Below are 25,727 nucleotides of genomic sequence, written 5' to 3' on the forward strand. Positions count from 1 at the left end.
GCATCATTTGGGATTTGTGTTAAGAGCGCGAGAAGGCGGTCGGCCACGGCGCGTCCTCGGTAGCGCTCGCATGGTCGTCGCCGGGCCGTCGTCCTCTTCGCTCTGCTTGGCGTCGGCGCGAGCCGTAGATGGGCGAGTGGGGGGGGGGGGGGGTCGCCTTTTCTTTCTCCCTTTCCTCCTCCTCCTCTCGCTTGATGTGGCCTCGATCGGCAGCCGCCGCGGCCAGCGGCGTGCCGTGGAAGGTCACTGGCGCAGAGAGCAGCCCCCCGCTCGCTGCCTGCCCGCGTGCTCGCGATGGGCGTCCGAAGGCTTGTTTTGAGTGGCATCCGTTTGTGGTCATCCGGCACGGTACAATACGGGACGACCACGGGGAATAATATCGGAACCTGCCAATTTTGAAGCGACCACAAGAAAGAAACACTTGAGTCAGTTTTGATTGGTATTCTTTCGAAACTCTTGTCTTCCGTTGATTTCGCGCTATACGCAGACTTGTACCTAGCGAATTGTAATCAATTACACTTCTTGGCAATTTTGTAATTTAAGTATTACTTTGTTTACTCTAACGTTCACTGTAATTCAATTATTTCTTTTTCACTAGCCACTGACATATGTAACCAGTTTACTTTATTGATTAGACAAGTTGCAACAGATGGCGCGGCCTTAAGAAACTGAATTTCGCTGAAACTACAGTAGAACACCCGTGATCGTGCCGCGCCGCAGCTTCGTTGAGGTGTCCTCCTGTGAGAGACAGTTACGGCACTGCACTTATCTCTTCCATTTCTCTTCAAAAATCACTTCACACAAAGCGCATTTTCAGACAGGCAAACCCAGGTTGTACGTTTCCTCATCGAACCAGTGCTGGCATGTCTCGATGGCGAAACACCACTTAGGACTAACAATCGCATACGGACGACAATTATTTTTTTTCGGCTTTTCGTTTGCCCAACCGAGAGCGCCTTTTACTCCCAAGTCCGGGCAACAATGAAACGTTGCGCTGCTGCGCGGTTCAGCAATGATCCGGCGGTTCAGCAATGATCCGGGTCGAGTTTTGGCCTCTATAGTCTGGGTAAACTTTAGCACACTGGAGTGAGTCCAAAGCGCTTATCAAATATGTCAGTGTACTATACATACTTGGGATACTGTACGATTACTTGGGACTCCACATCCGCAAGGACGGATCGAGAGCTGCCAGCCTACCCGTGACTACAACGCACCCTTTCGCAACTCTCACACCTCGTCAAGAGGAGGATCTCGAGCCAACGAAGCGGGCTCAAGGAGCAAGACACGCTAAGAATAATACAAGCGCGGCTCACCAGCCGCATCACATACGGCATGCCGTGCCTGGCTTTAAAGAACGCGGAAATAGAAAAGCTCAACATCATGATGAGGAAGGCAATCTAAGTCGCCCTGGAACTCGGGACTAATAGGAACTAAATGGTAGCCACCTACAATATCGATCAAGGGCCTCAATCGCAATGCACGGATCGCGATCGCTTGGATCTGGATCGAGCAAGAACGCGCTCGAAAGTGACAGTGTAGCAGCGCGCGATCCGTATCGCGCAAGATCCCGATCGAAAGTGGCCGCGCATCCGCAATACGGCGCGTGCGTCCGCGTAAGAGACTGGATCCCAGGCGTACCCTTGCAATGCAATTCGACGAAGGTATAAGCCAGCCTATGCTACCTCAGTAGGCTCCGTCTGAGTAACAATCCCGCAGGTCATCTCGCGACCGCTCGCGTACTTTGTGGCATGACGTGACGTCGCGGACTCGGCGTCTCACCGTGCCGATGCACCAGCATGGCGGCCACGATGACGTCAGTGCAGCGTATCCACTGCCGCGGGTAACCATGGCCGCAACTGTGACAGAGACGCTTCTGGGACGCTGCAGGCGTCGGTGCCAGGCGCAGGGCAGAACCCCCCCCCCCCCCCCTCCCCCGAGCGTTGTAGCTGCGTTCTGTAGGAACGCGTCCTGTCGTGCTTCCGCGTTCTCACCATTTTCTGTGTGCTCACCGTGTAGTTGCGCCAACATGGCGGCTACGAGAATGACGTCATTGCAAACCATTGTCGCACCCGCATTCACGCCCGAATCAAACCTACGCCTGTGTGTGTGTCATGTAGCCGGTGCCCCAGTGACTAATCGAGGGTTGGAGGAGCAGCTGTGCTTCACCCCTGATAGAAAGAGCGTGATGCGCCGGCCTTCTGTCCCTCCGCAGTTCGAGAAATAGTTCCATTCCCCAGCACGTAGAGGAGGTACAGCTCTGGCAGAGAGAGAGATAGAGGGGTCGTTTGAAAAGGGATCGGGAGGGGAATTTTCCCTGCCTCCTTTCCCGAGTACCTCTTCGTCAACTCCTCCTTTCCCAACCCATCTTCGTGTGGTGTGTATGTCGGGTGTCGATGCGCGCTCAGTTTTCGTGAAGACGTGAACGCCATCCGCACCTAGCAAACCAATGCGGCTTTGAGCGAACACAGGGCTCCGGCGTCAAGGTGAGTTGCTTCTTAACGAAAAAAGGGCGCGAAAGTGAGGCGGGGGCGAAGGTATGGAACAAAGTGTAACTGGGCAGCACAATGCGTTGGCGGGCTAGTTGGTGCGAATCCATGAATACTTTGTTTAGCGCAAAACGACAGAGACAAGTAAGACGACAGGAGTAGCGCCTTGTCCTGTCGTCTTTCTTGTCTCTGTCGTTTTGCGCTAAACAAAGTGTTCATGTAACTGGGCACCAAGAGGCACTCACCCTCACTATTATTTACCTTCGCTGCATATACTGAATGTCGTCAAGGGACGTGCGTGTCTATACTCCGTTTCATACATCAGGTGCAACGCTGTGGTTCCTAGAGATACTTTTTGCAGTGGCCTCGTTCGCGCCTAGATATAGTTCGGCGTATTTCGACCGCTTCTTGTTAAAATGTTCTGTATATAAAGTCAGTTCTGAATGAAAATAAGAATTTACCCGTAGAAGCAGACAAACCGTGCGCTTATTCGGCTGCTGGCACGTTGTTTTACATCAATTTGCTTTTCGTTGGTTTTTTTTTTTTATTCGCATCCCGTCGCGGCAGCATGACGTGCGTGTTCGCGGGAGCAAGCGCATAGACGGAACGCGCGGAGTGATAAAATTTGGAGGCCGCACTACTTGCGTAGCTTCCACAGTGTTGCACCAGACGTACGAAACGGAGCGTGTGTAATGTGCGTTTGTGCGTGTCCGTCCGTCCGTACGTTGACGTTGAACGTGTGCTCGATCGTGTAGCGTGTGATCCACGTGTGTGCGTCTGTGTGCTGACCGTCGGGTGCCGGGTTTCTTGCCGTTTGTCGCAGGGGCCGTCCGTCCGTCCCCGGTTCTCTTTTCTCCCTGCGTGTGTCTCTCTCTCTCTGTGGTGGTGGAAGTAGTTGGCGTGGCCCTCGCAAGCAACCCGGCGTCGTCGTCCCGGTCGCGGCGGTGATGGCCCCCACGTTCTCGGCGTGCGCGCCGGACAACCAGCGCACCTCGCGGGTCTGCAGCGGCGCGGCCGCGTCGTCGTCGACGACAACGGGCGTTGTCAGAGCCGCCGAGCGTCGGGCGTGATGAGCGATCGCCAGCACCACAGCCGCCAGCCGCACCTGCGCCGGTGCTCCTCGTCCCAGCAGCCCTCGGAGGCGCCGCCGGACGCCGGCCGCAGGCTGAAGCAGCAGCGGCCCAAGAAGGAGACCGCGGCGGCGGCGGCGGCTTCGTCGTCGCCCGCGAGGGCTGCGACGTCCTCGCGGACGGCGCCCTCGTCACGGCGGCCCAGCGAGGCGGCGGCCAAGGCGACCGCCGCCGCGCCCCTGCCCCCGCGTAGGAACTCGAAGGTGCGCAAAACACCTCGGCTGGCCGTAGTTTTTGCTACGAAAATTCACTGGAAAGGGGGACTCTGGCGCGAAGTCTACAGTGAAAAGCTACAGTCTAAAGCTTGTCTGTAGTCTAAAGCTAGTGTTTACATGAGCTGCAGTCGTGGAAGTTTAGTAAAACTTTGGTTTTTTTGGCTGGTTGGTTCGGTATGTAAGTGTGGTCGCCCGTGTGAACTTCATTGCCCTGAGTACGTGCCGTTCTCTAGCGTAGCCCTTTTGTCCGAAGAGGAAATGGGTAGACTTTGCAAGCTCGAGCCATGTGCTCGGCCGCGTCCCTCTTTCACAGGTGTTTTTTGCCAGCATGGCAGTGATGCTTAGTACATGGATTTGCCCAAACCTTGTCCTCCTGATTTCCAACAGCTTTTGATATTTCAAAGTGAGCAGCTTTCAACAAGGTATTGCACTATATAAGTGCCGCAATTCGTAGTAATGCATGGATGTGTGCAGAGACAAATTGCCTTTGTCTTTAAATGCTGTGAGTCCTTGGAAATAGTGTCCAAAACGTGGCAGCCATTACGTATTTCGGGCTCCTGCAGTTGCTTACGGCAGGTGCAGCCTGCAAAAAGCATAGCCTTCAAGATTTGCTTTTTACTGCAAGGAAGTGGTCGCTGGGAGTTTGATTTGGGCACCACCTATGTAGAGAGATAAAGCATAATAAATAATGTGGCAGAAAGTGTTTGAAGCCTCAAGTACGAAGATCGGATCAATCGATCTTCTGCCCATCACTCCCATGTCACGTGAACAATCGCAGCGCCAGAGTTCCTATAGTAATTTTTGTAAGAAACTCTACGCCAGTTGTGACACCCTTCCACCCCCCTCCCTTGTGTTTCTCCTGTACCCCAGTTCTAGACTTGCATGGTGTGGTACATCGTACCATTTATGTATGTACGTGGAAATAACATGTGGCCTTACACAACACTCATGACGAGCAAAGTCGGATGCTGAGGGTTGGCATAATTTGCAGCATGACAAAAAACAAACAGTAAGAGCACATCTCAAGAAGACTTCAAGCTTGGCTAGTCAGGAAGGTTCCATGATTCTTGTGCTAGCATAAAGATGTGAGCATGTAGATATTTTACACAGGGCCTTCCTGTTTCTGAAGCTCCCCACCCCCCAGCAATGTATCTTGCCCTTGACTCACTCATTCTTGTTTCTTCATGTTTGTGTCCCTGACATGTTCCTGTGCTAGAGCAAGGGTTATGGAGCAAATCTCTATTCATGTTTCTCTACTGAGAGATTTGGCCATGCTGAGTTTCTCTAATGGCTGATACGGTAAATTGTATCCCTTGCAGACATTGTTATTCAGGTTAGGCACTCCGTTAGGCTCTGTTTGACACTCTTATGTGGTGATGTGGTGCAATTCAATTTCCTGACTTGGTCTTGTGGTGCAGTGGCAAAGGAGTTAACCAATCCATATTTGTTTTTGTTCTTATATTTTTCAGAGAATTTGCCGCAAGGCATCTCTTGCAAAAAACATGACCAAAATGACATTGCATAAACACATGCATTCTGTGTGACACCGCTGTCTCAACAATGAGCCAGTGCATTTGTTGTACGTTATCCATCGAATAGTCATCTAATATCTTCGACTTTACTTTGGCCTCCGTAAGCATCTTATGCATGATATCCTCAGTACCGATGCACAGTAGCAAAAGGTGACAAATGTCCACCATAGACAGAACTGCCGGCCACTTAGTACACATTGTAAGGTAGTCTCTTGCAGACCCCACCCAAGTACAGCTGACGGCAGGTGTCAGGGCCTCCCCAACCCAAAGCCTTCAAAGACAAACTTCCTCTACTTGGAATATTGCAAGGATCCCTTTTGTTGAGTTCTATTCTTATCATGCACCATTCAAACCCACCTGGTCTCGTTGATAACGTGGATCGAGTGCCGTTCAGACCACTGGCGACAGTGGTAAAAGGAATAGCATTGAAATAAAATTGTCAAATTATTTGTGCCCATATTGCCAGCCACGACATTGCCTGCCTGTGCACGTGTATCATTCTTCAGGTTTGCAGTGTGAGATGTGAGCCACATTGCTTAGGTACCTGCTAATCTTGCAGTCCAAGGCACAGCCACCGCCCAAGCCTCAGCCAAAGTCGCAGCAGCGGAAGCCGGAGCAGCCGGCCCGGCAGAACGGGGAGCGCATCGTCCGCAAGCGCAGGGTGGGTGCCGGGCGTACACAGGGCATCCTGGGCCTGTGCGACTCGTTCTCGTCGCAGTGCGACCTGCGAGGAAGCCGCTCTGCCTCCGCGGCAGTTTCACTGGGGGCCGGTGCCCGGGCTGTTGAGTCGGTCCCAAGCCCTGGCCCCAACCTGCGACCCAAGTTTCCCGCCTTCCTGGCATCCATGGCGGCGGTCGAGGAGTGGCCCACGGCCCGCGTCCAGCGCGTCGCCAGCCTCAATGCTATGGCCAAGGTACACCATCATTGGTGTTCGCTTTGCTTTTCGAGATGCTGAGGCGATAGGGGTACACTCGCAGACGAGGGATGGGACGAAAAATGTTAGGCCCAAGATTAAGAAACAGAGAGACAGCGGTGGGGATGAGAGAGTAAACGGGGGTAGCCGAGTTGACATTAAGAGAAAAAATGGTTGTGGCTTAGCTAAGGTTAAGCCCAGGATGCGAAGCATACTAGCCTTTATTTTAACGCGACAGCGTTAAGGAGCTCGTGTCGCAGAAAAGCCGGTGTCGTCGGCTCAGGCGTGCGGTGCTTGCTCAGGCGCACATTTCGTTGTCGCGCCGAACGCTGCGTTGCTCGACGCTCACCGCGTCCGATGCGGGGGGCGACGCCGCGAGCGACGCCGTGAGTTGGAGCCCCGTTTCTCCTCTGTCGTGACGTCACGGTGTCACGTGGTATTGAAGGCGACACCGCCGCGCCTGAGGAGCTGGGTTGAGCTCTAGTAATATGCTTCGCATAAAAAATGGAGTTAGGCAGGCCATGTAATGCATAGGGCAGATAACTTAAAGTGTATCAGGTTTACAGATAGGGCGCCAAGAGAAGGGAAGCGCAGTTAAGGGTGGCAGAGAATTGGGTGGTGTGATGAAATTAGGAAATTTGCAGGCGCAAGATAGGGTCAGTTGGTGCAAGACAGGGGTTACCATAGATCAATAGAAGAAGCCTTTGTACCGCAGTGGACATTGTTAGTGGAGTGTACAGTTAACCTCTCTCAGATCATGTGCCTGTTTTTATGGCATTTGCAATGTTAATGTGAGGAAAAATTATGGGCAGGCATGCAACTAAATTAGGCTGCTGCAGCTTAACACAAGCTCGCAAGTGCTTTCATGATGAAGTTTTACGCCGTATGTATTCTGATTTTACACAAAGTCGTTTAAGGTACTGTATCCATTCTTGAGGCTGGTCATACAAAAACAAATTAAATTCGATTAGGCAACTTCAAAAATGAGCTACTAGAATTGTGTCTTGCTCTGAACATTCTGATCGCATTGCCCCATTGTTCAACCAGTATCGCATATTACCACTTGATTTACTAGATGAGCAAAGCATACCAATGTAAGTTTGTAGGACTGTGAGATACAACCACCCAGTTAACGCTTCCATCCTTTATTCTTCATGTGAAACCAAAAGTGTTACTCCAGGACGTATTAATCTTGCACCATGTTGTAATGTATTGGAGAATGTCTTCTGTAGTTTACAGGTATCAAAAGTTAAAATAAACTGCCAGTGTGAATCATCAATTCTTCAACCTCCAAAGTTCTCTCAAACAGTACTCTTAACCTGGTTAATGTCACAGTAAACATCCTGATGCCAGAATTGATTTTAAGTACACAGAGCGAATAATGAAATTTTCGGTTAGTATTGTGCTTTTCATACTCACTTGTGGATATACTGGTGTATTCTGCTAATATAGCAATAATTAACTTTGTATTATGATATGCTCAAACCACAAATTGTTTATTCTACTGTACATAGCAGAGCATAACTCGTCTCTCATGTGGCGTGGTATGTAATTCACATAACAGCTGTTATTGCTTGTTATGTAATCACAATAGCAACTATTATGTATACCATTCTTGTGTTATTCATTGTTGTCATGAAGTATGTTACTTCAAACCTGGTTTTTCTTGCTTTTTTGTGAATTTGTTCTAGTCTGTGTTGCCTATTATCTTGCTGCTATGCAAGGCTTTGCCTGTATTTTGTTTATCAAACGTTCAACTAGCCTTTGGCTACAGGCCCGACGAGTGTTTCTTTACCTGTGTTTTGTGATAAGGAAATAAATACTTCTTCGGATAGGCTGATGATGATGATGATGACTTGCAGGCAACTTTCTGTGCTTGTGAATGGGACACTACATGGGCGGAGCTTCTGAACATGTGTTACTGTAGAAGTATTGTTCAGCAGGTTCTGACGGTGCTCTATATTTCCATTTCTTGGGGCAGATGCTAAATCGGCACAGCTGGCTACTCCCTATGGTTTTTGCATTAGCCAATACAATGAAGATAAAGAAAGTAAAGAGATTCAAATGTAACACTGAGCAGTGCATTCATGTCTTACTTCAGCATAAATGGCCGTTGTGCGTAAGAGCTTGATGTGTTCTGTTTCCTGGCTTAATGGAATGCAAATGAAACTCTAGCTCCATTTTCAGGAGTGCTGTCATGAGTGCGCTCCAACTCGGTAACTTTTCCTTGATTTCCGCACAAAGTTGTCCACAAGCATAGTACGTTGATTGTCTAGCCTTTGTAATGTTGCCTGCTGTGTATAAAATGGAGTATAGTATCAGGTCAATTCGTTCTTTGTGCTTGGCGCATTATAGCCTGCACGGCTGCTGCGCCATTAAAATCCCAAATCATCATCATCATAAATTTGTCCTTGAAAATCACTTTCCATTTTGGGGCGCTAGCATCTTGCATTCATTACATAGTTAGTTTTCTCTTTGCCCTATATTTGACAAGATGGCAGGCTTTTCCTTACTCAACTTTTGCGATGACTTAAATCATGTTTCCTGCTTGTGCATGAGCTGCTGTGGCAGCCCACTGGCTATGGAATTGCATTGCTGAACTGGGGAGGTATTCTGTAAGAGTCCCACGTAGTGGACATGTTTATTTCGTCTGCTGTTCAAGTCTTGATTGGCTTGGCTGGGATGGCGCGTCAGCAGCAGACGAAATGCAGCAGCAGACGAAAGCAGACGACATGTCCACTCGGTGGACTCTTACAGAATACCTCTCCTGGTTGCAGTTTCCAGCACTGCCACATGCATAAAATGCTTGTGTACATATGTTTAGATGCACGCCACCAGGTATCACTAGGTACCCAGGTGATCAAAATTAATGTGTAGGTGCTTCACTATGGCATGTTTCATGATTCATTTCTTTATTTGCTAGGCTGTGCAAAAGACCATGCGATCAACTCTTAGTATTTGAATCACTGTACAGAAATGGAATGTTTCTCTCTCTTTCTTGCAGTCACCAATTGCCTGCTAACCTGCCTGCACAAAAAGTGTTGACTGAAAAATATTGTTTATTTGGCTTCATGCTGAGATCTTACTTTATCGTTGTGCTTGAAAAGCAGCACTGAGGCTTAGGCTTGAGCATGCTGGTTGATGTTCATCGTGTCGGCAGTGCAAAGGAGTTAGTGACGCAATGAACATCAACCAGCTCGCACATCCTTACGCCTTACTGCCAGTTTTTCAGCGCAGCTGCAAAACAAAATTTTAGCATGCACTGTAGCCAAAGCCAGCTATATTTTTTGCTCGGCACCTTTTTCTGTGTGTCACAGTTTTCATTCCACTGCTGACAGAAATATCAAAAACAGGCATTTTATACTTCGCTCTGCTGTGCATAGGTGTTGCGGCAGTTGGCAAGACACTTCTCCATGCTGTTCGCCAATTACTGTGCCTGTGCTTTGGAACATGGGACCTATGGGAACATTTGCAATCGGTACACTTGAACCTTGTCACAACAAAGTCGCAGCGAACATGGAAGTACCTTCACTATATCCAATATTCATTATAAGAATGTCTTTTCATACATGCCGATATTGGTGGTAAACGTTCTAGATCTACTTCATTTTATCGGGTCATTTGCTTATCCGATAATCATTATTAGCATATATTCAATACACGCTAATATCGTTGACATACATTTCACTTACTTTGTTACATATTTGATTATTTGTTATAGTCTGGTTCACTGTACCGAGGTCCTGCTGTATCGTGGTTGCAGAGCTCTGCGTCATGGCCAACTTATTCTGCTGCATTTGCAGGTGCACATCTTGTATGAGAACGAGAGCCGCCCGGCCATCGTCGAAGCAGACGACACACAGGAGGACTGCAAGGCCCTGGTGCCGCTGAGGACTGACCACCTGCCATCACCGTCTCCGCCACCGCAGTCCCCTCCGCCTCCGTCTCCTCCTGCGCCGACCACGGGGACCAAACGGAGGAAGAAGCCCGCTGCGGTTGTTGCCCGTAAAATAATCAAGCGGAAGCGAGATGTCCTCGACACAGACGTGGAAATCATCGACACGCGGCAGTGCCGTCGCATGGCCAGCCTCAATGCCCAGGCCATCATGGCCGCCAGCTACAGTCGGGAGCGCAGTAGCCGCAAGTTTGACAAGGAATCTCCATCATCATCATCATCCTCTTCCTCCTCCTCCTCGTCATCTTCGTCAGCAGCTTCGTGCGAACTCAAGGTGCCCCTTTCCGTCATTGCTTGCGTACTGTCGAAAAAATTTGCTGGAACCACCTGAAATGATTGTGAAAAGCAGCGATAGCTTCTTTGAATTTACTACTAATTCCTCACTCATTTCTAATTGTCAAATAAAAGAAAGCAGAGGCCCATTCCGATTTCCCTCTTGAAGTACATGTAAAATGTAGGAATTTGAGAGAGAGAGTTCAATTCTAGTGAATGTAGGAAGCAGAATTTCAATTCGTGGCCTAGAATTAATGAAAGTTCCTGAAAATGTGTAAGTTTTCACAGAAATCCAACAGCGAAGTTTACGAATCCGTACTTCTGCACCAAAAACAAATATCTCAGTTCTGCAAGCTGCTTCGGTTAGAGCATCTCAAGCAGACACACTTGATGTATGAATTTATGGCCTACGTGAGAATTTTTACAGTGCTTACGAGGGTATTGCTAAAGTCCCACCCACAATTTAGTGGTATATTTCAGATTAGCATATTATAAACCTGCTTCAGATGTGTAACACTAGGTGTAGATTACAGAATTGTGATATAGCTATTTGTTCTTTAGTTTGTTCTAAACTTGATACCTGAGATATTTTTCATCTTGTAATTTTCGACAAGCTTTCCTAAAAAACATTGATTTATGCTTTGTTTAGCAGCTGTAATGTCACTTCTACATTACTTTTCTGTTTTGGGCCTAAAGAAGTTGCTGCGGGTTCAATTCAAGGGCTTGTTGCAATCAGTGCAAATACCGCCTAGTGAATTAGCGGTGTGTTTTGGCGTTCTCTCTGCCTCTTGTTTAATTCCGCATAATTAGACCAGTTTCGTCAGTCTCGTCAGGGTCAAATTAATCGAAGTCAACTGTATTTATTTACAGTATTCTATGGCAATGAAGATAAAGCTACGCAGGAAAGCCTGCGCAAGTAATAAAAGCACTTCTGTAAAGAGTCCTGCATTCTTATTTGCATGTGTTTAAGCTGGGGAGAGAAAACAGTTTTAGGTTAGGGGACATAAGTCACACCCAAGTGTTTTGGGTAGCAACCAAAAGAACACAAAGTGAGCACAATAGAAATTGAAGGGCCGCCAACGGAGTTTGCATCCCCCAGTGCTGCAGTGTGTCTTGTGTCCCCTTACTGCAAACTCTCTATTGTCTTCTTAATGATATCACAGACGAAATACCCCACAGAGTGTTAAATTTGGCTTATTCTTATGCTTTTCTCATCCGCGTTGGGGCAAATGCGAAATTGTCGCGTGTGGAAGCTACGCTGATGCACGGTCTGTTCCAAGAAACCAAAAGTGCTGTCTGACTCGGCCGGGCTACTGGGTGCAGTAACATGCGCACAGAAGCACTGCCCCTGTAGCTTTCCCATCATTGCCGTAGAAGCTTGTCCGCGAGTAAACGGGTTTATCAATATAATGGGTTTATACCGGGTTTATCACTATAAACGGGCCAGTCACTGTGCTGAACATTCATCGCTGTCTGATCCACTTTTTTGCTAGGTCGTACACCACCACCATCAGCAGGAGATTGTTGTCTGCTCAGTGCAGACGAAGACCGTCCACAAGACGGTGCAGGAGAAGGCCGAAGTGCCAGTGTTGCCCAGCGTGCCCAAGGGGCCGCACGGGGAGGTTGTGAGGCGGCCGCGCAAGAACGACGCCCAGAGGTCGTCGTCTGCCGACGCGACAGCCTCGTCCTCGTCCGTGGCGGTGAGCGAGTACCGCGAAGTTGTGCGCATCAACACCACCAAGGAGATGGCAGTGAAGGACGAGCGGCGCGAGAAGGAAGGCGTCACACACCTCTACCACTACCACACCAAGGCCACCTGCCTGCAGATGCAGACGACGTACAGCGGACCTCCGAGCCCCGTGTCGTCACACCCCGCAGTGCTGGGCCCTCAGGCACCGGGGTATGACCGGGGTTTGCACTCGGAGTGTGCATGGTGGGTCTTTTGCCTGGAGACTGACTCGAGTGCTCCTCTCGTAGCTTTCATTTCTTGCGATGGAGACTGCCGCGTGGCGTTAGCTATTGGTAATCTGGACCCACAGCTGTTTGAAGTCAGGCCATCTTTTCAGTATGTCACTTTCGGGGATGCGGTGGCTTTCGCGAGATTTTGCGTGACTTGGTTGGCATGGGATGCGGGCGAGAATGTCTTTCACACAGGGCAAAGCATGCTGCATTGCCACCATAGTGCCAGGAATGGTGTCGCCTGTAGACAACATGCATTTTGTGCCATGTGGCATAACATTTTACTAACATGGCTGTATCCTTGAAAGTGATTGACAAACAGTGCCGCTCCTGGCAACAGAAATGTTTTGTTGCTTACTGTAAAAAGTAGATGCAAATGGAAACAGGATTTTGGAGCATCAAAATGGCAAATAGTAGTGACAGGACCCAAGTGAAGGGTACATTTGTAGCAACATTGGTGACGTTTACCATTATGGAAGCTATAGCATACTTTCACATTAATGAACACCATGCTGAGGTGGCCGATAGCGTTGCTCCAGTGAATTGAAACTGAGTGTTTGTCTCGCAGCTTGTTTTCAGGTTGTAGCAACTTGCAGTACAATCGTTCAAATGCGTATGACGCGGTTAGTTTGTTTCCCTTTGTCCCCGAGTCCAGAACACCCTCGTGGTGTTCAGAAATCTTCTTCACCTCTGGCTTGCATGAGCGAATTCAGGCTTGTTGATCTGCTGTTTCGATAAAAGCTAGGTGAAACTATGCATGTGGTATATTCGAGAGGTCATACTTTGTAGAACTTAATCTCCACTTCAAATAACAGAAAGTAGGATTCATATGCACCTCCTTCTTTAATATACCTGTAAATTTTGGAATGCAATTTTTTAAATGCAATTTTTTAAATGCTTTTAAAACTTGGCAACAGATGCACACGCTTCTATCCATGAAAAGCATGCATAGCATCCTACAGGTGTCAATGTATGGGGGGGACACTAACAGGTGTCGGTGTCATTCTAAAGGCCTGTAGTGACCGTCTGTCGCTGTTATTTGTCCCCCGCTTCTGTGAAATTCACTTACCTCACCTGGCCTCCATGTGGGCGTGATTGCACCCTTTCTTGGGACGTGAAGTGGCTGCCCAACAGGGGCGCCACCACTCCCACTCGGCAAACCTGTTTTACTGTGGACTAAAGCCAGTCTACTCTTCGTTCTCAACCTGTCAAAAGGTGTATTGCTTACCTCCGCTAAAAACCGAGCTCGCAGCAAGCCTGTGATGTGTGCAATCTGTGCCAAGACCAATTTGCAGTGCAAATGCTGTCTCATTGTGTAGGCATATTAGTGTTGTCTTTATTTGATCACTTGCAGGTGTGTTTTTTGTGACGGCCAAGTTCAGTATTTACTGAATGCGCTACTGTTGGGTCATCTGTTCAAAATGGCACAGCTAAATTGCCATCACTGTGGGCAGTTCAGAACATATTCTGAAGCTAATAGTTGAGACAAACAGCTTTCAATGCACATCAAGGATAAAGTTGCTATGATGAAAGAACTGCAGTTTAAATATATTATGTGCAAGTTCAGGTATATGGATGTAGCCTGTTCAACCCAACCTAGCCTGTTTCAACCTTAGCAAATTTTGTGTCAAATATTATGCACGAACTATGAGAATCTGTCCGGGGTATATCAGCTTCCACTCGGGCCATCCGTAATTTGACTTCTTTTGAGTATCGCGACTTCTGACAGCCCTTCACTGAATGCACCAGCTACTTAGTTGAAAGTTTCCAATGGTCAGGCACATAGCATATAAATTTAACCTGAGAACACAATCTTGAAATCAGCATAAAGGCATTTCTGTAAGTCCTTACACAAACTATGAAACTGTCTCGTTGTTATTGGGGACATCTCCACATTCAAAGCCAAGGAATGGAACCTCGTATTAGCCCTAGTTCAAACGAGACCAATATTTTGTGGCAGCAATTGTGTGAACACTGGCATTTGCTAGATAGAAAAAAGCAACCTGTGCTCGTTTCGGTGTCTCCGTGGTATCTCGGTCGTTATTCGGGCACTTGTGCATGAGTGAGCACGAGTACAAGGTTAAGCTTGCTGCATGTGTCTCTGACTCTCGTGAAATGGCACGCACGTTTTGCTGGCACACAGTGCTCGCTCGCTACGGGGTCATGCTCATGAGCTGTGTTGGATAGTATATACCTATAATCCATGGGACACTGAAATACTTTTTAACCTTGGAACGAAATCCTGATCTGTGGACAGCTTTGCGGGGAACGTTTGAGCCAAATCATGTTGTGCTGGATGCAGTAGGGAGCCCACAATCTCGCATAAAAGATGTCTCTCTGCCGCCTGAGTTGTTTGAAGCGCCAGATTTTTTTTCTTTTTTTTTAAACGCCCTCTGTGATGTTAGCAACAGCATTGCATTGCAGCACGTGCATCAAACCATAGATGCCAGCCATTGGGCGATCAATCGTCCCTGGCCATGAATTGCATAGGAGCAATAGCTCGTTAATGCATACGTACCAGTCGAGGTCTTCTAGCGAACGGGCAAGTTCATCATGGCCATCTGCAACAAAATTTCACTTTGCTTGGTTGGTTTTTGATGAGTAGCATATATATTATTGAAGCAATCTTGGCAAGGCTCCAGGGCTGCTTAATATGCTATTAGCACTCCTTTAAGCAGACGCGTGTACGTGCTGGTCGGCAGACATTACTTAAATTGTGGCCCGTCACCTCTCCAAGATTTATTGTCATGACACGGGCAGCTGCAGGCACTGCCCAGTCTGAGGAGCCATCCTCATTTTAAAAATTCTTGCTCATATGTCGCTTCCAAGAGACAATGATAGCAGTTTTTTGTTTTTCTTTTCAATTCTCATTTAAAAACCTTTCAATTCTTGCAATTTTTTCTGCCACGGTTGCTCCATATTTTCACTACACAAAAGTGTACTTCTTATGCGATCTAAAATTTTTTTGCATTTGGGCCTCAGACGTGCCCCTCCCGTTGTGTCGACACTCCTTTGTCGCTCTCGAGCACCTTAATCGGAGCCCCACCTCGAAGTGCTTACCACAAGTGCACAACAGAAAAAAGAAAAGGTGCAGTAAGCAGGGCATTGTTGTTGGCACCTCTCGAGCCAAGAGAACCTGATGAGTTTGAGGGGGTGTGGGGAAAGTATATGTTGCACTCCTTGATTCTTTGTTCGTATCAAACTTATTTTCAAAGATTTATTTGTAAACATACCTGAAGGTTGTTGCACTCATTCCAGCATGTAGCTTGAGTTTTGAAAAGACCCAGCATTTCGGGGCTCCCCTTTTGATTTTCGGCTACGAGTGGCACAATGTGGCGTTTCGAATGTGCTTGCAGGTATTACGGTCCACCCTCGTACCCGCCCGCCCTGACGGGTCCCCCGCCTCCCATGGCAACGGCAGCAGCGGCGGCGCTCATGCCCCCGCCCACGGCCAGTGCTAGCTCGGCAGCTGCTCCTCCTGCCTACGGTGTGAACCACGTCATGCCCATGAGCGGGGCGCCCGTGCACCGGCACTACGGCAGCGCCTTCACTGTGCCCCACTATGGACATGCGGTGCCATACCCACAGGCAGAGTACAGTGAGTACTGCCCCAACCCTCGGGGTTTGTCCCGACCATACGAAGCAGATAGACAGCGAAGCACAGGGGAAGTTCATTTACATGTTTAGTTGAAGTGGTAGAAATAAGGCAGAGGGAGGTGAAAGTGGATAAAAGGATAACTTGCCATGGGTGGTAGCTTTTACCGACTGCCAATTTACAAATTAGGCTACCCTGGCAACTGCCCTCACTTCTGATGTTACGTGTAGATCAGCCATGGGAGTGTTGGCCCGGGCCGTGGCAGACATCCTTTTAACCACAGGCATGGCATAGCACAAGAGCAGGCTGATGAAACCACGCATGCTCCCTCGGGGCATCAAGGCTGCCAAAGTCTAGCCCACGCTAAGCAAGGAGCGAAATAAGTTGGCTTTTCTTTTTCTTTTTTTAGTTACAATTGGACAAAAGCCATACAATTAGATGTGTCAGCAGGATGTATGCAGCTTCAGGAATTTAAGTTCTTCTAATATGTGTCTTTCTCTTGTGCATTGCATGTTTGTGTGCTCTTGTGGCATGCAAGTCGGTGATTTTTTTTGTGTGTGTGTGTCAGTGTAAGATCATCTGTGCTCTTCGCAATTCAGCACTGAAGACATTCAACATTGTTTATGTGGTAAAAGGAAACATTGCATGAAATGCAATTCATAACATAGCAAACCTTCTTGAGGGCAGTTTGGTTTTGACAGATAACAGCCATAATTTCTTAGCCTTGTTTTCTGCTTTTGTGTAAGGCCAGCCTAGACGATCACCGTAGGGAATTATCTTATTTGTAGAAAGTGTATTTGGAAGATTGTACAAGTAGTTTAGTGCAGTGTAACGGAACTGTGGGGATGGAAGCTCGCAGTCATCAGGCGCCTTCAAAATTGGCCCAAGTGCAATTGCATGTCACGTGAAATTCTGAGAGTTCTCCCGTAAACTGAACCCGACCCTCGGGTGGGATTCTTTTTCTGCGTTTCCAGTGCCCAGCTACTACCAACCTGCGGGGCCATTGATCCAGCCGCCGCCACACGACCAATGCCTCATTCACAAGCCCGTGCCATACCACCCGCAGCACCGGCCCACCCCAGTTGCCCCGCCTCCGCCACCCAGTAGTGGGTTCCCCTCTCCTCACTGCCCTTCCCCCCTCTGCCCCCCACCCCCTCCACAGCACTGTTACTCGGAACACATGCCTTGCAGTCCCCCGCCACAGCCCCAGGGCAGTGGAGCCCCAGGCCCCACTCCTCCCCAGGGCTACCCGTCCTATCGGCCCGGCCCCTACCATGCCCAGCCCCCTTTCCAGCCTCAGCCTGCCTCTAGCTCGTCCAGCGCTCCGCCCCCAGTTTCCTCATCGGCCGTGGCACCGCCTCCACCGCCCCAGTCAACCTCCAACTCTTACCAGATGTCGACGACAGCGTCTGCGGCGACTGTGCCCAAGTCGGAGCCCGTGACGCCACCGGAGACCAAGTCGCCGTCGCAGGGCAACGACTTTTCGGACGCTTCCAAAGCGGCAGGAAAGGACGGCGGGGCCAATGGCGAGTCGCGGACGACCCCCTTCCAGCCGGAGGCGCAGCTGTCTGTGGCCGAGCCTCTAGTCCTGACGCAGAACGCGCCCAAGCCGCCACCGGTGAAGCCGATGGCAACAACGCTGCAGTCAGAGACGAACATCGCAGCTATAGAGCCGGTGGCAGCCATGAAGAAGAGGCCGAGGAGTGTGGAGAAGCAAATTAAGACTGCCACGGTGTCGGCGCAACAGAGGTTGAGCCGTGCCTCGTCGGCAGAGGAAAGAACGACCGATAAAAAGCCCTCTTCGGCAAAGGCTGTGAAACGGAGCTTCCTGAAGACCAGTGAGACGGATAAGGTACCGCTTTGTGTTACAATTGAAGCTATAGCCATTGCATTGCCCAACAGACAATGATGAAGCCAAGGAAAGCGCGGGGGAAATTATCTGTTCTGTATTTTTGATTGAAGCATAGAAATAATGAGTCAAAGGAAAATAGAAGAACGTGGCACAACTTGCTGCCGGTGGGAGCCAAACACCTTCCGCATTATGCGGGCAATTGCTCAACCATGGAGTGGCCACCACGGTAACCCTCATGACCACGAGTGACACTGGCTAACACTGCCATGGCTGCATCTAGCACTCAAAGTGGAGGGGAGGATGGGCACTGTGGAAGCTCGGTTGGTAGATCGATCATCACATGCCTAATTATGCAAGAGACACGAGTTTGGCTCCCACCTGCAGCAAGTTGTCTTTACATTCCCTTTCATATCTCTTTTTCTGATTATTTGCGCATTTCAGTTTTCAATTGAACGAAATTTCCCTAGAAACTACCCGTACGGCAAAGACATTGCTGGACAGAAAACCGCCGCCGTACATATACGGCAAAAACCTTCAAAGGGTTAAAAAATGCACAAGAAATAGTCAAGAAAAGGCTGTTAGTCGTTGAGCGTTAGTTCTCTTTTTCCCCTCTCCGTTACAAAATGCTTTTGGGTACATAAATCAAGTGAAGTGGTGGTAATGTCAGCGGCATACTCTCTAATAGTCACTGGTCATGTCAGTACTTATTTGAATCCACCCGTGTAATTAGTGAAGTTTGTCTTCATGTAAGCGAATCCTCCATGCATTTCAAACTCCTCCTCATGATATCGCTCCAGGTGTGCCTGTCGGCTGCTAAAAACGGCCTCAAGAAGTCTCTTCCAAACCATGTGGCAGCCGTGGGAGTCGCAGAGAAAAAGAGGCTGAGGCTATCCGTCGGACCAGAGGACGCTGCCCCTCCGACCGAGGACTCGTCTGAAACGGCGGAAAAGGTTTCTTCCTCCACATCTGCGACGTCGACGCACGCGGCGAGCAAGAAAAGTGCTGTCGTGACGAACGCTGCCAACGACGGTGAGGGTGGTGTGAGCGAACATGCCGCGAGCCTGCCGCCGGGCAAGCCGCGGAAGGAGAACGGCTCGGCGGGCACCGCGCAGTCGACTGCAAAGAAGGCGCAGTCGTCTTCGGTGTCTGGTGCGGCGGGGCCAAAAAACTCTTCCCTGCTGCAGGGCAGCAAGACCCCCGTTGTAGTGCTTCCCCCAAAACTGCTGCTGAGCAGCAAGCGACTGCCGCGGCGGAAGTTTGCTCACGGGTGGTCTTGGGACGGCGAGCCCATCCAGAGGGTCGTCGTCATGAATGTGAGTGGCGACGAGTACAAGTGTTCTGTCGAGCATGCGTACAGTCGGCCGCAGAGTATTGCAGGATGCGTGTTCTATGGCAAACGTGAATTTCAGCTTTGCTAATGCAGAGCGCTTATGATTCAGTGAACCGCTCTATGTGTTGCAAAGCTGCTGCAATGCTGTTCTCAGTAGAATGTGCATGCAGAAAGGTAGTGCAAAAGGCTATTTGCTGCACACAGCATGTGGTTAAGCTTTGTTATAACGGAGTCATGTCGGACACAAACATGCCTTGGTTATATCTGATATTTGTTACAAGCGTACACGCTCATACATATGGGGAAAAATTAATAATTGGTTACATGCGAAAGAAACCTGAGCACGATGCCTCTGATGGGTTTGCGAAGGGTCCCCTGTCGACCTTGATGACCGTTAGCAGCTCGCTGTATACGTGGCACGCAAACAATCTCTGCATTGTTAATGTGCAACTCGGCGGTCAATGTGATGATGCGAAATCAGCATGTTGGCTTGCTGGTTGTGGGCCCACCAAGAAATTAGCCATTGGCCAAAATGGTTGCGCATTTCTGTGCCGTTCCAAATTACTCTTGCCGAGTGTCTGACGTTTTTACTACCATAATATACTACTTACTTTGAAGTGTTAGCAAACAAATGTACATCTTCTTTGCTGTAACAGATAGCATAGCAGTCTTGGAAAGGACAACAGCGCAAAGTCTAGTTTCCTGTAGGAGAAAATGTGTCCCGAAACTAAAGGTCAAACACTGTTGCAGAATTTGTGAAGGCACATTGCTGCTTCCGTCTGTCCGATAGGTGCATCTCTACACTGAACACTTCTCTTGTGGCCCCTACAATCACGAGACACTACCGCTTGCAATTGGACAGGGTGCTTGAGTGAAGTTGCCTGCGTGTGCTCAAGCAGTGGACAATGTTCCGTTATCCGCGAGATGTTGCTGGCACTCTTCTAATGGCAGCACGATGAAGTGCTAGGAAGGGTCCCACTTTCAAGTATTTGCAACTTCAACGTGCAGAGCTCTCTGCAGCAATGTTGTCTCATACCTTGCTTTCAGCTTTGTTATTTGTGGCAGTAGGATAGCCCTTCCTTGAAAATAAAAGTGTGCACTCATTGCATTTCACCGGTGCTAACACGTGGGGGCAGAAACTTGGAGGTTAACAAAGAAGCTGGAGAACAAGTTCAGGACCGCGCAATGAGCGTTGCAACAAATAATCATAGGTGTAACGTTAAAAGACGGGAAGCTAGCAGTATGGATTGAAGAGCAAAGGGGGGTAGTCGATATTCTAGTTGGAGCTGAGCAGGTCATGTAATGGTAGAAGATACAGTGAACCTCGTTATAACGAACAGCTAAAAAGTCGGAAATTAGTTTGCTATATCCATAATTCGCAATACAAAATTTCGTAAAAAAATACATGCAAGAGGAGCAAAATTCAATCAGAGAAGGCACAGCAACTCAAACGATGCTTACTTGGGTCACGTTCATTTATTTACGCACAAAGAACTGCGTTATCGAGGCCTGCTTCTTGGTGTTGATCGCATTCCGTATCACGCCCTGTTCCACAGTTTGCAAACACTCAACAAGGGCAAACCCACTGCCCTCAATAGCACTGCAGTGGCGGCACAGTAAATCCAACGCAGCAAGTGCGAAAGAGCCTCCACACAACGCTACGACGGCCACGCCACTGCTAACACTAAAACGCAAAAGCAACATTCGATCACGCCGCTGCCGCCGCTGCTCACGCGGCACTGTCAGCGGTTGTGAGATGCGGACGATTTCTTGGGCTGTCAACTCTCGATGACGACGTGGCATCTGTGGCGCTGTCAGCGCCTGCGAGGTAGTCCTGAACGTTTGCTGCGCCGCACAACAAACTTGTAGTGCAACGAAGCCTGCCGCCTGCTATTAAAGTGAGGTAGGGCTTGGCGTCGCGAAGTTCGTTATATCCGTTTTATGCCAAACCGCGTTCGCTATAAGAAGTTAAAAATACATGTGTTTGACAAAAATATTTCGGAAGAGTTCGATATATTCAATAATTCGTTATATGCGTGTTCGTTATATCGAGGTTTGACTGTAGGTAACTGGTGATCTGTGTGAGTGAAAGAATGAATGTGAAAAGAAGGAAAGCGATGTCGGGGACTGCATAGAACTACATGGTAATGTGATGAAATCAGTAAATTTGCAGGCGTAAGATGGTGTCAGCTGATACAAAAAAACTGAAAAATTTAGAAATCACCAAGAGATGCCTTTGTCCATGAGTGGTCATAAATAAGCTTATGAAGACGATGGCGGTAGAATGGAATGGAATTTGTGACCTGTCGGTGCGGAGCATCACTTTGACCTTTCACAAATGCAAAAAGTGCCGACAAGCATTAGCGTCTGGAGAAGGGATTGCTACAAAGTCGAGACCCTAATGTTATATTTCCTTCTTTTTATCAACATTCGACTGTGTTTCTGTGCTTTTTGGGGTGCATTGAGCTCTAAGCATTGTCCTCTCTCTTGGGCAGAACGAGGATACCCCACGCTTCCGGCTGTGCTTCCCAGCGATGCGGCACGTGGAGGGTGATGTAATTCGGGTACGGGACTGCGTGCTACTCCGATCGGGACCGCGCAAGATCGACCTACCGTTTGTGGCCAAAGTGGCGGCACTGTGGGAGAATGCGGACGACGGCGAGATGATGATGAGTCTTCTGTGGTACTATCGGCCCGAGCACACCGACCAGGGCCGCAAGTCGCACCACATGGAGGATGAGATCTTTGCCTCCAAGCACCGCGACGCCAACAGTGTCGCTTGCATTGAGGACAAGTGCTACGTGCTGACCTTTGCCGAATACTGCAGGTGAGGAGCAAAATATAAAGTGGACTTGCCTCTTCTTGTTTCATAGCTATGATGATGGTGGTGGCGGCGGTGGCTAATGGCATCCCATTTGAATTGGGCTGGCGACAAATAGCCCCCTATGCTGTTTCATGCATAGGGCAATTCTATGAAGGCTACAGAGACTTCTCACACTGCTGACGTGCCACCAAAACCTAGTGTGCCACTTGAGAAACAGCTATTGAATACGCACACTACATTCTATGCAGTTGTAATTTGGTTTATTCACTGCGTTCTGTGCAGTTGTTGTTGTCCCGCGCAAAGTAAGCTTACGGCTACTCACCAAAGCGTCAAACTGCGCTCAGACTGCTACGCAGAATAACAACCTCTAGCAACCGACTATAAACACTTATATTCATTTGGCCTTGTTGCGTCTGCTGCTCTCGTCGTTTGACGTGCTTGCCTCGCCAGTGCCCTCCCAAAGCTGGTCGTCTTCTGTGCTGTCCGTTACTCTTTGAGATTCCTGTCACCTTGGAGCTCTCAACAACAGTCTCAAATGAAACCATACGCCACGGATTCAGAGTCACACACACACTTCTTGCAGTTGTGGCTTCTTAATGCACCATGAACACCACACAGCTCAATCTGTTAAACAGCACAGCCCAGCACAGCAGATACCGTTAAATCATGCTGAGTCTGTGCCCCCTTGTAATCGCGACCTGACGGGATACCGTAACGACAATGTCTATGTGGGCAGGACAGTAAACAGTGCCATCTAGCAGCATATTGAAGAAAAATAACCAGCATGCAGGGAGTGCCCTCCTACGTTCCAAGAAGCATGCCAGTGTGATCTTCGAGGCCACACACGTGGGTGCGCATGATGCTTCGTGGAACGTTCTTTCTTCCTTCGAAATTTTAACACCCCAATGTGAAGGCATGGGCCTTACGCTAGTAAATATGGTACTACCTAACGCATGTACTACTCTCTTTCTTGCTTCAAAGAACTCTTACAGTTGTGAGGCAAGCATTTCAATAAAGGTGTCGCTTCCTTTGCTTCACAGGTATCGAGCTCGAGCAAAGATGCTTGAAGAAGGGATCCGGCCACCGATGGCAGTAGTGCCAGACCAAGAAGGCGGCTACGCTCGACGTGACAGGCTGCCTCCAGGTCGAATGGACCCGCAGATGGTGTTCTTCTGCCGGCGCGTGTACGACTTCCGTCAGAAGCGCATCCTCAAAAACCCTTCCTGAAGATGTTGTGCACCGAGGACACCCCTTTCTCTCCTTCAAGGACAGCTTAGGCAACGGATGACGCATTCCGACACAGCGGTGTGACCCATGGCAGTTCCCGTGCTCCACCTCCATCATATTGTTTGTTTTCTGTTACTCTCTCTGTTCATCCGTGGGCATCATTCACGATGGGTTCCTTTTGTTTGTCTGGGCTGGGCAATACACTCGGACGTCGTTTCGTAGTTTCCTGTTTTGATTGCTGAAAACAGCGGTGCACGCGATGAATGTTTGCAGCAGTGGCACAAAGTAATGGAGCCGAGCTGTGGTGTGGGGAAAGTTGGGAAGGACAGTCTGGCCCGCCAGTCACCAAGTTGAAGCACGCTGCAGCCTGCAACTGTCAATTTTCGAGTGCCGCTTTCATTGCCGTCAGCAGAGGTATGGTTTGGTGCTGCGGAGGCACCCTTATACAGTGCAATGAGAAGTGGAAGCAAGTTTGCAAGTACTTGCAGTTTGGGTTATGGGCACCTTTCAAGGTGCATCCAGTGACCATGCACAGCTAGAGATTACAGAGAAACTCTACAGTCCATCTGAACAGAGCCCAAATTTAAATAAGTTGCTGCCAACTCATCATTTGTCACACCTGTTCAAAACTAAGTGCTGATCTTAAGATATGCTGCTCCTATGCAGCACAGTTCTTGTTTGCACATTGAGTAGTTAAGTTTTGTTTGTTCCATCCTTTCTGCAGAACCAGTGAGCTTGCATTACGAGATTTCTATAGCACATTGTACATCTGGGTATGAACAAAGCTAAAGCTTTCAGTCTAATGGCAACTGACAGAAAAAGCAACAGAACCAGATGAAAGCCTGATCAAAAGCCCCATGCACAGTCTAGTTCGTTGTGATTTGAGGACTTCGGTTTTGCTGCAGTGGGTAGTAGTAATAGTAGTTCTGGAATACATGTACCTGGGCAGTTTGTTTCATCATATATTTGTAAGTATGTTGTGCTAATTACTGACCAACGGCCTCTTCTTTTTGGACCCTACATTTGCGAAGTGCTACTGGAAGGGACAGGCATACTTATGGAAATATTGGAAGCCAAGCATTGTAGAGCTGGTTAATACAGTGCACGCATGTTGAGGTGAAATTTTCGCCATAACGCTTGAAAGGCACAGTCAGTTCAGAGCAGTGCTCGAGCATATGTGCATGTCAGCTCTATGTATGTTACATTCGTCGATTCTTCCTAAATATATTTGTGTTGACTAAATTGTTTTGTTGCTCTCACTAGATGTGAGATCCTGTGTTAAACAGCTGCACCAGTTTGTGGCCGGTTGCTGATTTTCAGTGAGTTCGTTACATCCTCATTGTCACTTGCAGAGTTGCTCGTGTGTTGTTTCTCGCGAAAGTGTTTCATATTTTTTGACTCGATGCAGTATTTTTCTTTCGTATGTGAATGTGCAAGAAAGGTTGTCGGCCCTTATTCATCCAAGCCGGAGCGTTGAAAAAGTTTTGCACAGGAAAAACACAGCAGCTGTCTTTGCCCAAGAAGATGAGCGCCAATCGTGCTCCGAGTGGAGCACGCAGAGCCGTTTACATGCCACCAGTTCTGAATTCAATCTTCACCCCATATCCCATCTTCCCGCTCCTGGTTCACGCAAAAGAAAAAAATGCAGACTGTTGACACACGGGGGAGACTGAAGTCTGGCGCAAATGCGACAGCCGGAAGGTGGGAGCACGTCCTGTCAAGTGAACGCGGACCAATCACGATCAAACCCGGACAAGCAGCATCTATCGTCATCCTTCAGGAGCAAATCTACAGTCATCATTCCCACTGTCAACTGCTGTGTTGTAAGGCTGTCCTCCAAAGACATTTTCAATCAGCACAAAGTAACTGAGGCGACGTGTGGCACCGTAAGTGTTTGGACATGTGCTGTGTTGTCAAAAAGCACTCGCGTACACAAGCGGAGGTTGTGCCTCTGCGTGAACTTTGTTCCACTAGCAGTGACCCTGCGGAAACGGCAAGAGCAACATTGAATCAATGTGTTATCGCCGTCGTGAGCCATTCGAAGAGGCACAGGAGCCCCTGGGTTCAGCGGTGCCCTCGCACTAGTTTGCCTGAAGTTCTTGGGGGGAGGGGGTGTGCTTCGTGTCAGGACTTTTGTTAATAATTTGCTGTGAAATACACTCTCGCTTTTCTCTTTCTTCTTTTTTTTCTGAAGCCACTGTGTGCGAGTTCTTTAGCTTTTCTAAACCTAGGTGTATCTCTCTCTCTTCTTTTTTTTTTTTTGTAATGCTTAGTTGCAGTTCAACAGCACATTACTTTTCCATCTGCTGCTGCCACGCTCTGAAATCACAGGTGTGTGAACGAACTTTGTTAACTGCAGCAAGCTGTTGCCATTCAAATATTCTCATCCTCCATTTCATTGAAAGGTTGCTGCATGCCTTAATTTCTTACCCTACG

The 25,727-nt window shown here is 48.7% G+C and overlaps 1 protein-coding gene across 9 annotated transcripts in view; it reads left to right on the forward strand.

Moving 5' to 3' along the window:
• Hers (Histone gene-specific Epigenetic Repressor in late S phase) overlaps window positions 1–25,484 on the forward strand; it is a 302,932-nt gene extending 277,448 nt beyond the window's left edge. For 6 of the 9 annotated variants that reach the window (XM_070522119.1, XM_070522121.1, XM_070522116.1 and 3 more), the window contains 9 exons: window positions 3,310–3,819; window positions 5,923–6,276; window positions 10,080–10,505; window positions 11,998–12,437; window positions 15,820–16,061; window positions 17,033–17,910; window positions 18,708–19,223; window positions 21,736–22,067; window positions 23,105–25,484. In XM_070522119.1, coding sequence (XP_070378220.1) covers window positions 3,556–3,819; window positions 5,923–6,276; window positions 10,080–10,505; window positions 11,998–12,437; window positions 15,820–16,061; window positions 17,033–17,910; window positions 18,708–19,223; window positions 21,736–22,067; window positions 23,105–23,291 — 3,639 coding nt within the window. In that variant the 5' untranslated portion in view covers window positions 3,310–3,555 and the 3' untranslated portion in view covers window positions 23,292–25,484. Of the gene's footprint in view, window positions 1–1,991; window positions 2,484–3,309; window positions 3,820–5,922; window positions 6,277–10,079; window positions 10,506–11,997; window positions 12,438–15,819; window positions 16,062–17,032; window positions 17,911–18,707; window positions 19,224–21,735; window positions 22,068–23,104 lie in introns of those variants that run through there. The other 3 variants (XM_070522122.1, XM_070522123.1, XM_070522124.1) reach the window with 3 other exon arrangements.
• The last annotated feature ends 243 nt before the right edge of the window (window positions 25,485–25,727 follow it).

The sequence above is a fragment of the Dermacentor albipictus genome, chromosome 7 (assembly GCF_038994185.2).
Source record: "Dermacentor albipictus isolate Rhodes 1998 colony chromosome 7, USDA_Dalb.pri_finalv2, whole genome shotgun sequence".
Classification (NCBI taxonomy): Eukaryota; Metazoa; Arthropoda; class Arachnida; order Ixodida; family Ixodidae; genus Dermacentor; species Dermacentor albipictus.